The following is a 17,693-nucleotide window of genomic DNA, read 5'->3' as shown; positions in this document are numbered from 1 at the left end:
CAGGAGTTTGAGACCAGCCTGGGCAACATAGGGAGACCCTGTCTCTACAAATAATCAAAAATAAAAAAATCAGTCGGGTGTGCTGGTGTGTGCCCGTAGTCCCAGCTACTTGGGTTGCTGAGTTGGGAGAACCACCTGAGCCTGGGAGGTCAAGGCTGCAGTGAGCCGTGATTGTGCCACCATATTCCAGGCTGGGCAACAGAGGAAGATCCTGTCTTAAATAAATAAATGATAAAAATAAAATGTCATAGAAGACAAGGGTTTACTATTTGCAAGATTAAACAAAATCTTTTGAGGTGGGGCAGAAGAAAGATAAAAAGAGTAACTCTCACATGTCATGCTGCACTCTTAAATCAACGACACAAGGTCTCCAAGCAGGTATGTGTATTTTCTGCATCATGGGGTGTCTCTGTGTAAAAAGTGAAGTAGGGGTTCATCTTCAAAGACACTTTCCTCCCTTAAGAACAAATAGTGACTTCTCTTAGAAGTAAAATGTATTCAAACACCTGTGCTAACATTCTTAAATATCTGCTAGCCGTAATAAAGAAATCAATATACTTTGTGTTCTTAGCTCCCACAATTTAGTCTAAATATCTACCCTGGCATGCTTACAATGGTCCAAGCAAGCATTAGGTGACAGCCTGTTCCTCTTCCTTATTTGGAGGTGTTTTTACCTTTCTCAGCATTCCACAAGTAACTTCCTCCTTTGTTCTCCCCTGCCTTTGCCTCTTTTGAAAAGTTCTAAGTTGCTAGCCAATCGCGACAAATACAGAATGTGAGGTCCCATTCCAGCCAATGGAAACTGGACACAGCAGTAGGGTGGACGTATCAAGTTATAAACGACCCTGTCTCCTTTGTTCGGTGTATTCTCGTGGCAAAACTGCTGGCGAGTGTACCCTTTCTGCAGAGTAAAAATGGCCTTGCTGAGAGAATTAAATTTATGCTCAAGGCTATTTCTTTGTGGCACTGGGGAACAAGCATTCTATTTTAAATAAACATTTTACATATAACATCTTTGGGCCTGGATCTCATGCAAGGTTAAGCTTGAGGTAAAATTATTCAAGTGTAAAATAAATAAATAAATACAGTAAAAACTCCAGGCACTAAGGGAACATGCTTTATTTATAGACAACCATGAAGAATTATTAATTTTTAAATTCCTGCCTATCAATAAAACTCTTAATGGGAAAGAGAGGAGAAATCTTTTGGTTAACATGATAAATCAAAATGCAGTCATTTAGAGTGCAGTATTGGCATGGACTCGGGAAAATGGCAAACCTTTAAAGGTCTTTAAGAACTAGAATATGGGCTGGGTGCGGTGGCTCACACCTGTAATCCCAGCAGTTTGGGAGGCCGAAGCGGGCGGATCACGAGATCACGGGTTCAATACCAGCCTGGCCAACATAGTGAAACATCATCTCTACTAAAAAACAAAAAAAAATTTAGCTTGGCGTGGTGGTGGGCACCTGTAATCCCAGCTACTCGTGAGGCTGAGACAGAAGAACTGCTTCAACCCAGGAGGTGAAAGTTCAGTGAGCCAAGATTGCGGCATTGCACTCCAGCCTGGGCAACAGTGTGAGGCTCCTCAGAAAAAAAAAAAAACAACAACAACAAAAAACAAAAAACTGGAGTACGTTTTTGTTCAATTTAACTGCAAAGCCAGCTGCAGGGGAGAAATCACGTAACAGAAAGGAAAATGATGAAGCACTCTGTGTGGCTTAAGCTAGAGAAGTAAAGCATTATTTTTGCAAGTGCTCTTCCTCACACACAAGCAGAACATCTTTAGTCTGATCCCCTGATCTGTCACCAATATGGCTGACTTCGTATCTGTGTTTCCACTGCGAGGCCCAGAAATGGCAGAGATAACAACAAGGACAACGAAAAGGAAACACATCCCTGGAGATTGTTTGGACAGGAAGGACTTTATTAATAAACTTCAGGAAGAACTGAAGATAAAGAAGCAAAGTATCCAAGGGACTAAATGAAATAGACAGAAATTCACATTGGACAAAAGCCATGAAAATGAGGTGAAAGATGTAAATGGGAAAAGCACACACGATTTCAGAGAGAAATAGACATGCCATTCCCCACACCAGAGAAAGAACAAAAATATTAATTTTTCAAGTCTAATTGATATACAGTTATTACCATGAAAATAGCTGTAGTACATATTAACTGGCAGAAAATTGAGAAATTTCTGTGTTGAATCATTATCTTACATGTTTATTCTAAAAAGATTCTATACCCGAAGAAATACTGTCCCAAATCAACTAAAAGAGCATTTAAAAAATCTTAGATTAGGAAATAAAAATAATCCAGTAAAATAAGTGCAACATTTTCTTTCTTTCTGAGACAGGGTCTTGCTCTGTTGTCCAGGCTGGAGTGCAATGTCATGACCACTGTAGCCTTAAACTCCTGGGGTCAAGCAATCCTCCTGCCTCAGTCAGTCTCCCAAGTAACTAGGACTACAGGAACAGGCCACTGTGCCTGGCTAATATTTTATTACTTTGTGGAGGCCAGGTCTCATTATGTTGCCCAAACTGGTTTTGAATTCCTGGTGTCAAGCAATCCTCCTGCCTTGGCCTCCCAAAGTGCTGGGATGCAGGTGTGAGTCACTGTGCCCAGCCAAAAGCAACATTTTCAACTATGTTTTGGTTCCTTGTTTTAAATAACATATTTTTTAAACCTCTGGAGGCTGGGCATGGTGACTCATGCCTGTAATCCCAGCACTTTGGGAGTCCAAGGTGGGTGGATTACCTGAGTCAGGAGTTTGAGACCTGCCTGGCCAACATGGAGAAACCCCATCTCTACTAAAAATACAAAAATTAGCTGGGTATGGTGGCACACGCCTGTAATCCCAGCAACTTGGGAGGCGGAGGCATGAGAATCTCTTGAACCCAGGAGGCAGAGGTTGCAGTGAGCTGAGATTGCACCACTGCACTCCAGCCTGGGCAACAGAGCAAGACCCTGTCTCAAAATAAATAAAAATAAACCTCTGGGATTAAAAATGTTATAAGCTACACAGTACTCTGAAAAAATTTTGAAACGTTTTCTTGCCAACTTACTTCAAAGAGATGCTGTAGAGGATTGGACTGCAGTTTTTCCTCATAGCCAAACAGTTGGAAGCCAGTTCCCAGAAGACCTACCATGATAATCCGTAAATGAAAAATTATCAAGTTGAACAATAGAGAATAGGCATGACAGGACTATGCATAATTCTATAAAAAGAGCAACCTGTCATATTATGTATCCTGAGAACTATTACAAAACACACTTTTACCTTCTATGATCCCATAAACTGACACAAGTCAAATTAAATATATTTAATCATAAATTCAACATACTGAATAGATCACTGAAATTAAGTTCACAGAAACCAATAGGTTATGAGCTCATCAAAGGTAGAGTCTGGACTAATTTATCTTTGTACTAAGAGTGCCAAACACCACCCTAGCAGACATTAAAAAATAAACATTTATTATGCAGCTACTCTGTTGAAGTGACATCATGATGCTAGACACTAGGCACTCAAAATTTATATATATATATAAAAAAACTGATGGAAAGTGTTTTCAAACTTTCTTTTTAAACTTGTAGGCATTAAGGTGAAGACAGCAACGGTTTTGTTGTTATATTAGTTCTTAAACAAATAATTGGAGGAAAACAACAAAAGGTAAAACTTGGAACATCCTTGATTATTTCTCAAGTTCAAGGTAGCCAAGCAACAAAAATCTTAAATTTGACCGTGTATAATTTTTCAGTCTTTGATGATAAATTCAGAGTTCAGGGATAGTGTTAATTTGTACCTTAAGAAAAAAAAAAAAAAAAACCACCAAAAACTGAGGTTGGTAAACTACAAATTAAAATTCCTAGTACAGTTTGGGAGTATGTAGACTCAAGATATTCTGCATAAAGATGATCATAATTTCCGTTTGAAAGGATATATGCAGTCTGGGGTAAGAGGAACATTAGTTTTATTACTTTAAACACCAATTTATGGCTGCGTGCAGTGGCTCATGCCTGTAATCCCAGCTACTAGGGAGGGTGAGACAGGAGAATCGCTTGAACCTGGGAGGCGGAGGCTGCGGTGAGCTGAGATCGTGCCATTGCACTCCAGCCTGGGCAACAAAAGCAAAATTTTGTCTCAAAAACAAAACAAAACAAAACAACAAAAAAACAAAATTAGCCTGGCATGGTGGTGCATGCCTGTGATCCCAGCTACTTGGGAGGCTGAGACAGAAGAATCACTTGAACCTGGGAGGCAGAGGTTGCAGTGAGCTGAGATGGTGCCACTGCATGCCAGCCTGGGTGACAGAGCAAGACTCCATCTCGGAAAGAAAAAAAAAATATTTCTATATCAATTACCAAGCTTCAGATCTAAAGGGCTTTACTGATACACATTTTTCTATACAAGGTTCAGTAGAAATTAGGACGTGACTGAACACAAGAGACAGGAATATACAATACTTTGGAACTTAGGAACAAGAAGGATGACTGAAGCTCTATTCACTTTCAAGCAAGAGCAAATGTGATTATGATTCAGGGTGGCTGAAGCAGTGTGTGGAAAGATGCTCAGTGTTCCAAAACACAAAAATGGGAAAAGTAAAGGCCAATTCCATTTAACATTCAGCCTAATACATTTTCAAAAACTAATTCTGTGCTTAGAAACTGCCAACTTTCAAATGGAAATAGCTGAAACAGCAAAATTATTCTTTAACAATTATGGTTATAATGGAAATGTTGACAGATCATTAACCATAGCAGTCCTTTAGAGAAAAACTGCTATAACGAAATCCTGCAGCTAAAATGTAATGAATACCCTAATCACATATTTGCTAATGCCTGTGAAATGTCTAAATTGGTCAAACTAATAAAAATCAGTGCCATCCATTAAGTCTGACTGTTAAGCCTAGGGCCGAGCCCTCTGACTACCAGCTGTTGTGAACTACAGGTTGATTTTCTAAATGCAGGGCAAGTATTCTGATTCTTCCACAGTGAACAGTAAGGGTACTATTAACAGATTCAACGTCTACTCTTCTCAGAGTGCTTCTTACGTGCCAAGCATTGTAGATATAAAAGTAAGTTCACGCCTTCAAGGAACATGCCTCAGTAGGGCAGGGAAGCACACAAATAAGAATATAAGACAGGAGGCTTACCGTATTTGAATAGAGCTGGATACTAGGAAACTGGTGATGTGAGAAGATAGGCAAGGGTGTGTCTGCGTGTCAGAGAATGCTTTATAGAAATGATACTAGAGATGTTTCTTAAAATATACACGGCGGTAACATCAGAGATGTTCTTAAAGTTTGTATTTCCTAAGCCAAAAGAACAAAGCTGGATGCATCACGCTACCTGACTTCAAACTATACTACAAGGCTACAGTAACCAAAACAGCATGGTACTGGTACCAAAACAGAGATATAGACCAATGGAACAGAACAGAGTCCTCAGAAATAATACCACACATCTACAGCCATCTGATCTTTGACAAACCTGAGAGAAACAAGAAATGGGGAAAGGATTCCCTATTTAATAAATGGTGCTGGGAAAATTGGCTAGCCATAAGTAGAAAGCTGAAACTGGATCCTTTCCTTACTCCTTATACGAAGATTAATTCAAGATGGATTAGAGACTTAAATGTTAGACCTAATACCATAAAAACCCTAGAAGAAAATCTAGGTAGTACCATTCAGGACATAGGCATGGGCAAGGACTTCATGTCTAAAACACCAAAAGCAACGGCAGCAAAAGCCAAAATTGACAAATGGGATCTAATTAAACTAAAGAGCTTCTGCACAGCAAAAGAAACTACCATCAGAGTGAACAGGCAACCTACAGAATGGGAGAAAATTTTTGCAATCTACTCATCTGACAAAGGGCTAATATCCAGAATCTACAAAGAACTCAAACAAATATACAAGAAAAAAACAAACAACCCCATCAAAAAGTGGGCAAAGGATATGAACAGACATTTCTCAAAAGAAGACATTCATACAGCCAACAGACACATGAAAAAATGCTCATCATCACTGGCCATCAGAGAAATGCAAATCAAAACCACAATGAGATACCATCTCACACCAGTTAGAATGGCAATCATTAAAAAGTCAGGAAACAACAGGTGCTGGAGAGGATGTGGAGAAATAGGAACACTTTTACACTGTTGGTGGGACTGTAAACTAGTTCAACCATTGTGGAAAACAGTGTGGCTATTCCTCAAGGATCTAGAACTAGAAATACCATTTGACCCAGCCATCCCATTACTGGAGATATACCCAAAGGATTATAAGTCACGTTGCTATAAAGACACATGCACATGTATGTTTATTGTGGCACTATTCACAATAGCAAAGACTTGGAATCAACCCAAATGTCCATCAGTGACAGACTGGATTAAGAAAATGTGGCACATATACACCATGGAATACTATGCAGCCATAAAAAGGATGAGTTCGTGTCCTTTGTAGGGACATGGATGCAGCTGGAAACCATCATTCTCAGCAAATTATCGCAAGAACAGAAAACCAAATACCGCATGTTCTCACTCATAGGTGGCAACTGAACAATGAGATCACTTGGACACAGGAAGGGGAGCATCACACACCAGGTCCTATTGTGGGGAGGGGGTTGGGGGAGGGATAGCATTAGGAGATATAGCTAATGTAAATGACGAGTTAACGGGTACAGCACATCAACATGGCACATGTATACATACATATGTAACAAACCTGCACGTTGTGCACATGTACCCTAGAACTTGAAGTATAATAATAATAATAAAAAAAAGTATAAAAAAAAAAAGTTTGTATCTCACAATCTACCCCGTCCTTCACTACCATAACAACTTCATTTACCTTGCCCTCTTACACCTTGATTACTGGTTTACATGAGTTAGGAATGGTTCTGAGTAAACTCATTATATGAAAGATAATTTGTGGTAGTACTTAACTGTTTGGATCGCACTCCTCTCTTTTTCTCTTTTCCTTCTGGACTTTCCCCACCCCACTCCTGCCCCTCACTGTACAGTTAAAGGGGAAGCCAAAGTATCACCCTTTGCTTATCTTCTGGGCCACTGGCCATGGTATAATAGTGGATCCTACTTCATGTAGGATGGCCCAGGGAGGCTGGATGTCCTTAGATTGAAAAATGGCAGGGCTGTGGTTGAGAACGGTGTACACAGTTAGACTTACTTCTTCCCTGTATACTCACTTCTACATTTAACTAATAAAAGCAGGCAATTCCTCTTTATTAAAACCACAAAAGCTTACATCAGGTCTTACTCTGGGGTTTTTTTTTTTAGACAGGGTCCTGCTCTGCCACCCACACTGGAGTTCAGTGGACTGCAGCCTTGACCTCCTGGGCTAACATGATCCTCTTACCTCAGCCTTCCATGTAGCTAGGAATACATGGGCATGCCACCAAGTCCGGCTGATTTTTTTGTATTTTGTAAAGACAGGGTTTCACCATGTTGCTCACGCTGGTCTCAAACTCCTGGGCTCAAGTGATCCACCCGTCTTGGCCTCCCAAAATGTTGACCATTACAGGAGTGAAATACCATGCCTGGCCCAGGTCTTCTTTGAATGTGTGAAGTTACCTTCCCCAAAGGTAACTTGTGTGGTGAGAATTACTCAAGTAAACAGATTTTATGCAAAAAAGCCATTAGGGGAAAAAAAATAGGTAGGACATACTACTTCATCCAACAGGATTCTGCCTATATTCTGTCCAGAAGATCAAAGCTTTTAAAAATTGAATTTTACAATGAAATGAAAAACAAAATCTCAGACGTACTTACCAAACTGCATGCCCCAATCGCCAAGGTAATTTATTCTTATTACTTGATGTCCTAAAGCTTCTTTGAGATTTGCTATAAAATTTCCTAGTAATCAATAAAGTATAGTTTCTCATTCTTGTTATCCATTTTTGACATAAGAACCATGTACTTCTCTATTATCAAAGCATAAGTAAAAAATTCTTTTCACAAAATTTACCAACTCACTGTTTTTTACCAAAATATTCACCATTGTGTTTTCATATATGTTATGGAAAGGGAGTAAGAAATTACTTGTAGGGCAGTTATTCCAAAGAATCTCACATTTCACAGTAACAGAATTTTCATCAACATCATTAATAGGATTTTAGAACACATTAGAGTAATTGCTATTCTAGTCAATTTCAAGGAGAGAAAAAAAAAAAAAATCCCAGTAATTAACAAGAAATATATTTGTCTGTGTCCTAAGAACCGAAGCCTCACTGCTGTATTTTCCCTTTTTGTGTTTTCTAAATAGCTCATTCTACCTCCTTTTAATCACTAACATCTACCCTCTGCATGCCTGCTCCCTAACAGCATGTAATAATCTAAAGCCTTCACTTTCCCATACTGCTGATGCTGGTTTCACACTCAACATCTATTCCACTTTCCTTCTTGTGTGCCCTCATCTACTGCCAAGGCTGAAAACCTAAAAAGTACAATTCCCAGAGTCTCTTTTTATTAGAGTTCCATAAGTCTTCTAGGTTTGGGCAATCAGATACAGTCTGTGTAAGATTTAGAAGGGGAGTTACTTCTATTTTTTTATGACAAGCACAGTTGTGGAGGCTTTGTTTTTATGTGACACCATGAACAGAGGTCCTAGTATTCCATGATGGCCACCAAAGAAACTGAAAGTATATGGGGCTGCCTCTTAAGACTGTATGGATTCTAGATGGCATGGCAGGAGTAGTGGCATTTTCTTGACCACGGCAGTGGCAGCATGGTTCTACAGCAGTGGAAGTGATTGCAGAAGAGGCAGGAGCTCCCTTGATGACAAAGTTCTATAGTGCAGTTTTGGGAGTTATTTATGTCAGCTTAATCCAAAGCTTCTGCAGCCCTCCCAACAACTTTGTAAACCATTCAATATCCTATAATAAATCCTCTCCTGCCTTTACTAAGAATGGATTTAGTTTTTTGCAAATAAACCCTCACCAATATCCATACCCGTCTTAAACTACTGCAGCTATCTTCTTTTCCAGCTTCCCTACTTCTAGACTTTCCCAATCTGTAAAGTCCCAGCAATTGGAACCCCAGTTTTTCCAGCTGGTACAAAGATAGCATATTCTTATTTTTTTTTCTTAGCCCCTTGTTATATCACAAATCCAATTAAATGTCTGAACCTAGACTTCTGGAATTAGACTGCCTAATTTCAAATCCTGGCTACAATACTTCGGAATCTTGGGAAAGTTACTTTTCGTAGCTGAATTTCTTCATCCATAAACCAGAGTTAATAGTATTTACCAAACTGGGTTGTTATAAAATTGAATTATATAATACATGAAGACATAGCATGGTAAGTTCTCAAATATTATCTCTAACTGGTCCAAATATTTCCCTCAACTGTGAAAACAACTTTATCATACCCTACCCATCATTTACCCACTCCTATACTTTTGACTTACTCACATAGCTTTTCTTATATTGTATATTTCTTATACTTTTTCATCAAGTCCTGTCATTTCTTCTCTTAAAATGCTGCCCAAGAACAATGAGAGCTGACCCCACAACAATCTATGCCACAAGTACTAATTTCTCCAATTCTGAAAAGTATTGAAGCACAGGTTAAACAACTTTCTCTTAAGCATGCAATAGGACAGATTTCTACATTGGAAGTGAGATTAGATTGAGATAAACTCCGAAGTCCCTTCTAATTCCAATATTATATAATTTTATTTTCAGTTTTTAAATTCACCTGCTGCATGACACGTGTTAAATAAATGAAAATTGTTAAGTATATTATACACTGAAGCATTACAACTATGAAGTACTACATAGTAATCTCTATTTATTGAAATAGTCTTTTTTTGTTGTTTTTTGAGACGAAATCCAGCTGTCGCCCAGGCTGCAGCGCAGTGGTGTGCAGCTCGCCGCAACCTCCGCCTCCCGGGTTCAGGCGATTCTCCCACCTCAGCCTCCTGAGTAGCTGGGATTACAGGTGCACACCACCACACTGGCTGATTTTTTGTATTTTTAGTAAAGATGGGGTTTCGCCATGTTGGCCAGGCTGGTCTCGAACTCCTGACCTTAAATGATCTGCCTGCTTTAGCCTCCCAAAGTGCTGGGACTACAGGTGTGAGCCACTGTGCCTGGCCAGAAATAGTCTTGTTCTAATTTCCAGTCTTGAACATTCTACTAAGTGCTCACATGACTGAAGTGAATTTTTAACAAAAATTGTTATTTGCACTTTATAATTTTGACAAAAATTGCTATGTATTTTATATAAACAAAATATATGAATAGGCAGAGCGTGGTGGCTCACACCTGTAATCCCAGCACTTTGAGAGGCCAAGGTGGGCAGATCACTTGAGGTCAGGAGTTCGAGACCAGCCCGGGCAACATGGTGAAACCCTGTCTCTACTAAAAATACAAAAATTAGCCAGGCGTGGCGGCGCATGCCTGTAATCCCAGCTACTTGGGAGGTTGAGGCAGGAGAATCTTTTGAACCTGGGAGACAGAGGTTGCAGTGAGCTGAGATTGTACCACTGCACTCTGGCCTGGGCAACAAAAAAACCACAAAATATATGAGCAAAAAAATTTGAAGGGTTATATATCCCCACATAACTATTTTTACTTTTGTATCTTTGAGGTCTTCTCCATATTTATACTTACTTTTAGAAAGTTAAAAATCCTAACATAGGCCGGGCGCGGTAGCTCCAAGCCTGTAATCCCAGCACTTTGGGAGGCGAGACGGGCGGATCACGAGGTCAGGAGATCGAGACCATCCTGGCTAACACGGTGAAAACCCCCCGTCTCTACTAAAAATACCAAAAACTAGACCGGGCGAAGGTGGGCGGGCGCCTGTATCCCAGACTACTCGGTTGAGGCTGAGGCAGGGAGATGGCGTAAACCCGGAGACGGAGCTTGCAGTGAGCTGAGATCCGGCCATGCACTCCAGCCCCGGTGACAGAGTGAAGACTCTGCTCAAAAAAAAAAAAAAAAAAAAAAAAAAGAAACCTGTCTTACTAAAAAAATACAAAAAACTAGGCCGGGCGTTGCGTGGCGGCGCTGTAGTCTCAGCTACTATGCGGAGGCTGAGGCAGGAGAATGGCGTGAACCCGGAGGCAGAGCTTGCAGTGAGCTGAAGATCTGGCCTGCACTCCAGCCTGGGCGGCAGAGCCCAGACTCACATCTCAAAAAAAAAAATAAAAATAAAAAATAAATAATATAAATAAATAAAATAAAATCATAACATAGATAGCAGTTAAAATTAGTTTCTCAGTGAATCTTTGGTTTTGAAATGAATTTTCTGTTTCTATTGTTATTAAACAATGTTGTCCATTTCATGTAATATTGAATTAGCATGAGGCTCATATAAATTTAAACTTTTTGTTTTTTGTTCTTTTGTTATTTAAGCATTAAACCATTAAATTGAACTATCAAATACTTCCTCAAAGGCACATTTAGTATTTTATGTGAAACTAAACACTTACCTATGATGGTAGAACGCAAATGTCCAACATGAAATTTTTTGGCAACATTAGGTGAACTGCAAAAAAAAAGGGAAAAGTTATTTCTCTATTCTAAGAATTAAGACTTCTAAGAATCAACTAGGTCATGCCTCCATACTTTGACAAAACTGTGGAGTAAAGCCTTTGGTATTAGGGCAAAGATAAGTTAAAAGTCAAAAATTTACAGCAAAGATAAATTAGAACTCAAAATTTTGACATTATGTTAATGAAATTGATCCTGTGACTCCTGAACTAATAGCGTTCACGTAAGTGGTATACTTAGGAAGTAGATACATTTAAGGATTGACAAAACCAACACAAATTACTAAGTTTAGTGCAAATCCTTTACCCTCTTAAAAATCACTGAGGGCCTCAAAGAAATATTTTTCATATAGGTAATATCTGCTACTATTTACTGTATCAGAAATCAAAATTTAAAATGTAAAATACCCCAGCACAATGGCTCACGCCTGTACTCTCAGCACTTTGAGAGGCTGAGGTGGGAAGACTGCTTGAGGCCAGGAGTTTGAGACTAGCCTGGGCAACATATCAAGACACTGTCTCTACAGAATTTTTTTTCAAAAAACTAGTCAGGTAGCTGGGTGCGGTGGCTCACACCTGTAATCCCAGCACTTTCTTAGGCCGAGGAGGATGGATCACTTGAGGCCAGGAGTTCTAGACCATCCTAATCAACATGGTAAAACCCTTACTTCACTAAAAATACAAAAAATTAGCAGGGTGTGGTGGTGCATGACTGTAATCCCAGCTATTTGGGAGGCTGAGGCAGGAGAATGGCTTGAACCTGGGAGGCGGAGGTTGCAGTGAGCCGAGATCACGACATTCATTGCCCTCTAGCCTGGGTGACAAGAGCAAAACTCTGTCTCAAAAAAATAAAAATAAAAATAATTAAAATAAATTAGTAGGGTGTGGTGGTGCATGCTTGTAGTCCTAGCTACACGGAAGGCTAAAGCAGGAGGATAGCTTGGGTCCAGGAGTTCAAAGTTACAGTGAACTATGATGATTGCACTTCAGCCTGGGTGACAGAGTGAGACTCTGTAAAATTAAAAACAAAACAAAAAAAAGGAAAAATAATTATGCATAAAACCTTTAACAATCGGAATGTGACTCACCACTCCAAATTCCCAGTCAACACATTTATCACTCCCGTGTGTGCTCAAGAAGTTGTAATCAATCATTTAACATAGCAAATGCTTCCAGAGCACTCACTACCTGACAGGCACAGCTGCACATACTTCACGTGTATTAACTCATTTAATACTCGTATGTGCTGTGAGGTAAGGTACTCTTAACTTTTATTTTACAGATGAGGGAACTGGGACAACAAAGAGAGATGATGAAGCAAATGTGGCAATATCTTGATGACTCTTAAATATGTGTAACAAACATATAGGGGTTAAGTATACTGTTCCCTGTTTTGTGAATGTTTGAAAATTTCGTAAGTTTCTCAATATTAAAAAAAGATAAATTATCTTTTATATTATCAATTATAAAAAAAATTGAACATAGTTGGTTAAAAGTGGCAAAACTAGAGCTTAATTCTGGTTTGTCTCCAAAGCCTTGTTATATACCCTTCAGAGTACTACGATTTAAAAACTTGATCCTACGACATGTGTGCATATTTTAAAAATTCTCTTCTCCTATCTCTCTCATTTTCAGAAGAAATCCAAGAATAATGTTCTCTATCAATTTTGATCCTGTCTCCACCTATTTTGTCTCTACTTTGAAATCACAACAGCAAGAACTGCAGCATCTGGAAAACCTCTGAGGGAGAGAGAAGCAATGGTCTCACAACAATGCCACATGTAAACTGTCAGAGAGCAAAGATGGCTGCTAGGAGATAGACAGGCTCTGCCTTCACCAGCATTCAGACACTCATTTAAAGCCTTCCTTAACTGCTTTAGAAAAAGGCTAAGAGAAGCAAATCCACAAGCAAATTAACTGCCATACAAAAAGCCTACAGAATACAACTTGCATAGAACAGGTTATTTTTAGATACTTCTTAAAAGCATAAACAAAAAGGAGCAGTATATGGGAAACCAAAACTTAAGAGGAAAGCCAGGGAATCAATGAGTAAGGAAGACTGATGCCACAGTATTTCTAGAGCTTAGTTGGAGTAAAAGGATGGTGAAGGTGGAAAAAAAATGCAAAAGAAGGTAAGTAATGGTGGCAACTTTTCAAGTTTTAGGAAACTTATAATGGCATTACTTAAAGGATGAATGTATGGCAACAGGTAATATATTGCCTCCCTATTGATTTTCCTTTACTTGTCGGTTAGGTAATTGAAAGGGGTTTAAGAGTAATATGGTAATGAAGTGCTTCCCCAGTGAAGAAAGCAGTATGTCCATTAATTTAAAGACATGAATGAAAATAATCAAAGACGATCACAAATTCTTTGCTTCTCTCACCATTAAGAGATGTACTCTATTTTTCTTCCCTTGAATCTGGGGTGATCTTGTGACTTGCTTTCATTAGCAGAAAGTGACAAAACTGATGATGCCATGCCTGTTCCAAGATTAGATGTTTTCACTATCTTTTAGAGCCTTGAGTACCTCTGTAAAGAGGTCTTGCTACCCTGTTGGAGAAACAATGTGGTGGGAGAGAGAGATGCCTGGCCAGAGAAGTAAATGAGCCACTTTTGATTTCTAGCTCCAATAGTCTCCAGATGACCACAGTTACATAAATGACCTCAGGCAAACAGAAGAACCACTGGCCTGAAATACTCCTCTCTCCCCATTTCCTCATACATGGTGTCATAAGTACCAACATGGATGTTGTTTTAAGACACTAATCAGAAGCTGACAATTCTTTTTCTTAAAGAGCCAGATAGTAAATATTTTAATAGGCTTTTGGACCATCTGATCTGTCACAACTATTCAACTCAGCTCTACTCTGTTCAACTGCCATTGCAATATGAAAGCAGCCAATGTAGATGATGTAAACAAATGTGCATGGCTGTGTTCCAACAAAATTTTATTTGCAAAAACAAGGGGCAAACTGGATGTTGCTTATGGGCTGAGGTTTAACAATCCCTACATTAAGGTTTGCAGTGGTTTCTTATTCAAGAGGAGATAAAACAGGCAAATTTCCTTAGGAGATGGCCTTAGTGTAGTTCCTCTGCGGTATGAGGATGACTGTAGGAAGTCCCTCTACTCTTTGTGATGCAACAAATATTTAAACTCAACTTTAAATATCATAATTGTGGTGTACTGCAGTACAAGAGTCATTCATAAGTGTCTACTCCATAGGAGCAGAAGCTTACTCAGTAATTGGTCCTTATCATAAATTCATGAGTTTGGTCTTAGAGGGTCTGTCTTTTTTAAGAAGACAAGTGAGTGGCAGAGACAGTACACATGCATAAAACCCGCTCTTTCACTGACTGTACAGGTGCTAATCATAACTAAGTTTAAAGGCTATTATCATAAACTGCAATAATGAGTTAGTAAACATAATACTTCCCATATAGATTTTTAAAAATCTTCCACAGACGACCAGGCGCGGTGGCTCAAGCCTGTAATCCCAGCACTTTGGGAGGCCAAGACGGGCGGATCATGAGGTCAGGAGATCGAGACCATCCTGGTGGACACAGTGAAACCCCGTCTCTACTAAAAAATACAAAAAACTAGCCAGGCGAGGTGGCAGGCGCCTATAGTTCCAGCTACTCGGGAGGCTGAGGCAGGAGAATAGCGTAAACCCAGGAGGCGGAGCTTGCAGTGAGCTGAGATCTGGCCACTGCACCCCAGCCTGGGCGACAGAGCCAGACTCCGCCTCAAAAAAAAAAAAAAAATCTTCCACAGACATAAATACTTAAGAAGACAAAAGGCTCTTAGCAAGTTCTATCTTTCTAAGTAGAAAAACAGTTCATCAAGACTGTTCTTCAGCTTTAGGAAGACAAATGCAACATCTCTGATAATTTCCTACGGTTGTCAGTCTGTCAGCTGTACAATGAAAGTATTAGTTTTTAGTGTTCTCTTTTCTCTCTTGGTTACCTCAAACAGTCCAAATACCAGACAGTTATACTGACAGCATGTTAGAAAGTTCTATGAAGACTATTTAGAGGCACATTAAACTTCAAGCTATTTTTCTGGTAATTAAAAAATACATTTATTACAAATACTAAAAGACTTGTTTCTCTGGTAATCAAATTACTTAAAAAAATGTTTTTTGACACAGGGTCTTGGTGTGTCTCACCAGAGCTAGAGTGCAGTGACAATCCCAGCTCACTGTAACCTTGAATTCCTAGGCTCAAGCCATCTTTCCTCCTCAGCCTCCCAAGTAGCTGTCACTACGGGAGTGTGACACCATGTACAACTACTTTTTCTATTTTTTTTTTTAAGAGGTGGGGTCTCACTATGTTACCCAGGCTGGTCTCGAACTCTTGGCCTCAAGTGATCCTCCCACCTTGCCTTCCAAAGTGCTAGGATTACAGGCTGAGCCACCATGCCTGGCCACTTTAAAATTCCTAATACGGCAGTAACCATTACCTCTGCCTTAAGAGTCTATTAAAGTGAATAACTAGTTCTTCCAAAAAAGGAACTGTTAATACTAAAAAAAAAAATAAATAAATAAAATAAAAAAATAAACATTTATTATTAGACATTTTTTAGAGGTCCAAAATATGTTTTATTCATAGTTCAATGATTGATTCACTGTGATTTCAATAAATAATATAATTGCACTGGTTTTCAAGTTTTCCATATGTTATTTATTAAGACCCCAAATGATGATGGTAATAACACTCCTCCGCCCAGTCAACTTGATTAAGCAACACATATAAGGGATGCACCCTCACCTGAATTCAACCACAATCTTCTTCCGGGGAAGACCAGAGAAAAGTTCACTTTTTAATCCATATTTTGAGCCATCTTCAATTACTTGTTGTAGCACTGTCTGAAAATTAAAGGAGTGTAATTTAATGAACAAAAATTACAATGCTTTTAATTACTCTGTTGCTGAGAATTAAATATTGCCAATTTGTTCATTCTAATTTATGGAACTGAGAATTTCATAGAATCCTCAGTGGCACTACCTCTAGCACCACTTTTGTTACTAATGCTAGTCATAGTAGTAACATGAGTTAACACAAGGATTCTGTGCCCTTTTACACTCCATGTCTATTCATCCTTACAGTAACCAGTTATGTAAGTATTTTACAGAGAAGGAAACTGAAGTTTGGTGAAGTTAAGTAACCGCCAAAAGTCCCACAGTAAATATGAACAACAAAACCAGAAGCACCATCTAATACTTATTGAGTTCATACAATTTGCCAGCCACTGTTTCAAGCATTTTATATTCATTAACTTACTTACTCCTCACGACAGCCTTAGAGATAAGAACTATTTTAACAAATAAAGAAAGAAAAGTATTGAGGGGTTAACTTGTGCAGAAAAGAACTTTTGCAACTTCACAGCTAACCTGTTAACTGCTGCATGCTGCTGCAGTTTTTGTGATATTAAAAACTACAAGTAATGGTAGGAAAAAGACAAAAATGTATAATGCCTATTGGCTACACAAGTAAGAAACAAGGAAATCCCACAGAAACTTCCCAAACATATTCCAGGTTAATTTTTAGTTATTAACATAGAACTATGGTATATAATTCACAAAATTCATTTTATTTTTTGTTAATGGTGATGAACTTTTGTTTACTCGTATCAGTTGGTTTTCTTTCCCCAATTGCATCTATACTTTACTTTTATTTTTACATTTTTGAAACAGGGCTTTACTCTGTCTCCCAGACTGAAGTGCAGTGGCACAATCAGGGCTCACTGAAGCCTCAATCAGATTCAAGCGATCTTCCTACCTAAGCAATCCTACCACCTCAGCCTCCAGAGTAGCTGGGACTACAGGTACATGCTACCACACCCAGCTAATTAAACAAAAATTTTTTTTGCAAGGGCACAGTGGCTCACGCCTGTAATCCTAACACTTTGGGAGGCTGAGGCAGGTGGATCAGGAGATCAGGAGGTCAGGAGATCAAGACCACCCTGGCCAACATGGTGAAACCCCATCTCTACTAAAAAAATACAAAAAAAAAAAAAAGAAAATTAAGCAGACATGGTGGCATGCGCCTGTAGTCCCAGCTACTTGGGAGGTTGAGGCAGGAGAATCGCTTGAACCCAGGAAGCGGAGGTTGCAGTGAGCCGAGATCGCACCACTGCACTCCAGCCTAGGTGACAGAGTGAGACTCCATCTCCAAA

At 39.2% G+C, this 17,693-nt stretch overlaps 1 protein-coding gene across 2 annotated transcripts in view; it reads right to left on the bottom strand.

Moving 5' to 3' along the window:
* The window catches only part of RARS2 (arginyl-tRNA synthetase 2, mitochondrial), a 75,153-nt gene that overhangs the window by 24,441 nt on the left and 33,019 nt on the right, over positions 1 to 17,693 (bottom strand). For both annotated transcript variants that reach the window (XR_001883438.1, XM_017862515.1), the window contains exons 5-8: positions 16,286 to 16,383; positions 11,458 to 11,513; positions 7,793 to 7,876; positions 3,066 to 3,142 (exon numbers count right to left, since the gene is read on the bottom strand). Coding sequence is in view for 1 of the 2 variants with exons in the window: in XM_017862515.1 (XP_017718004.1) it covers positions 3,066 to 3,142; positions 7,793 to 7,876; positions 11,458 to 11,513; positions 16,286 to 16,383 (315 nt within the window). In the remaining variant the exon portion in view is untranslated. The remainder of the gene's footprint in view (positions 1 to 3,065; positions 3,143 to 7,792; positions 7,877 to 11,457; positions 11,514 to 16,285; positions 16,384 to 17,693) is intronic.

The sequence above is a fragment of the Rhinopithecus bieti genome, unplaced genomic scaffold, assembly GCF_001698545.2.
Source record: "Rhinopithecus bieti isolate Rb0 unplaced genomic scaffold, ASM169854v2 scaffold_64799, whole genome shotgun sequence".
Taxonomy (NCBI): Eukaryota; Metazoa; Chordata; class Mammalia; order Primates; family Cercopithecidae; genus Rhinopithecus; species Rhinopithecus bieti.
The sequence above is the reverse complement of the archived record's forward strand: the minus strand, read 5'-3'. Positions and strand labels throughout refer to the sequence as shown.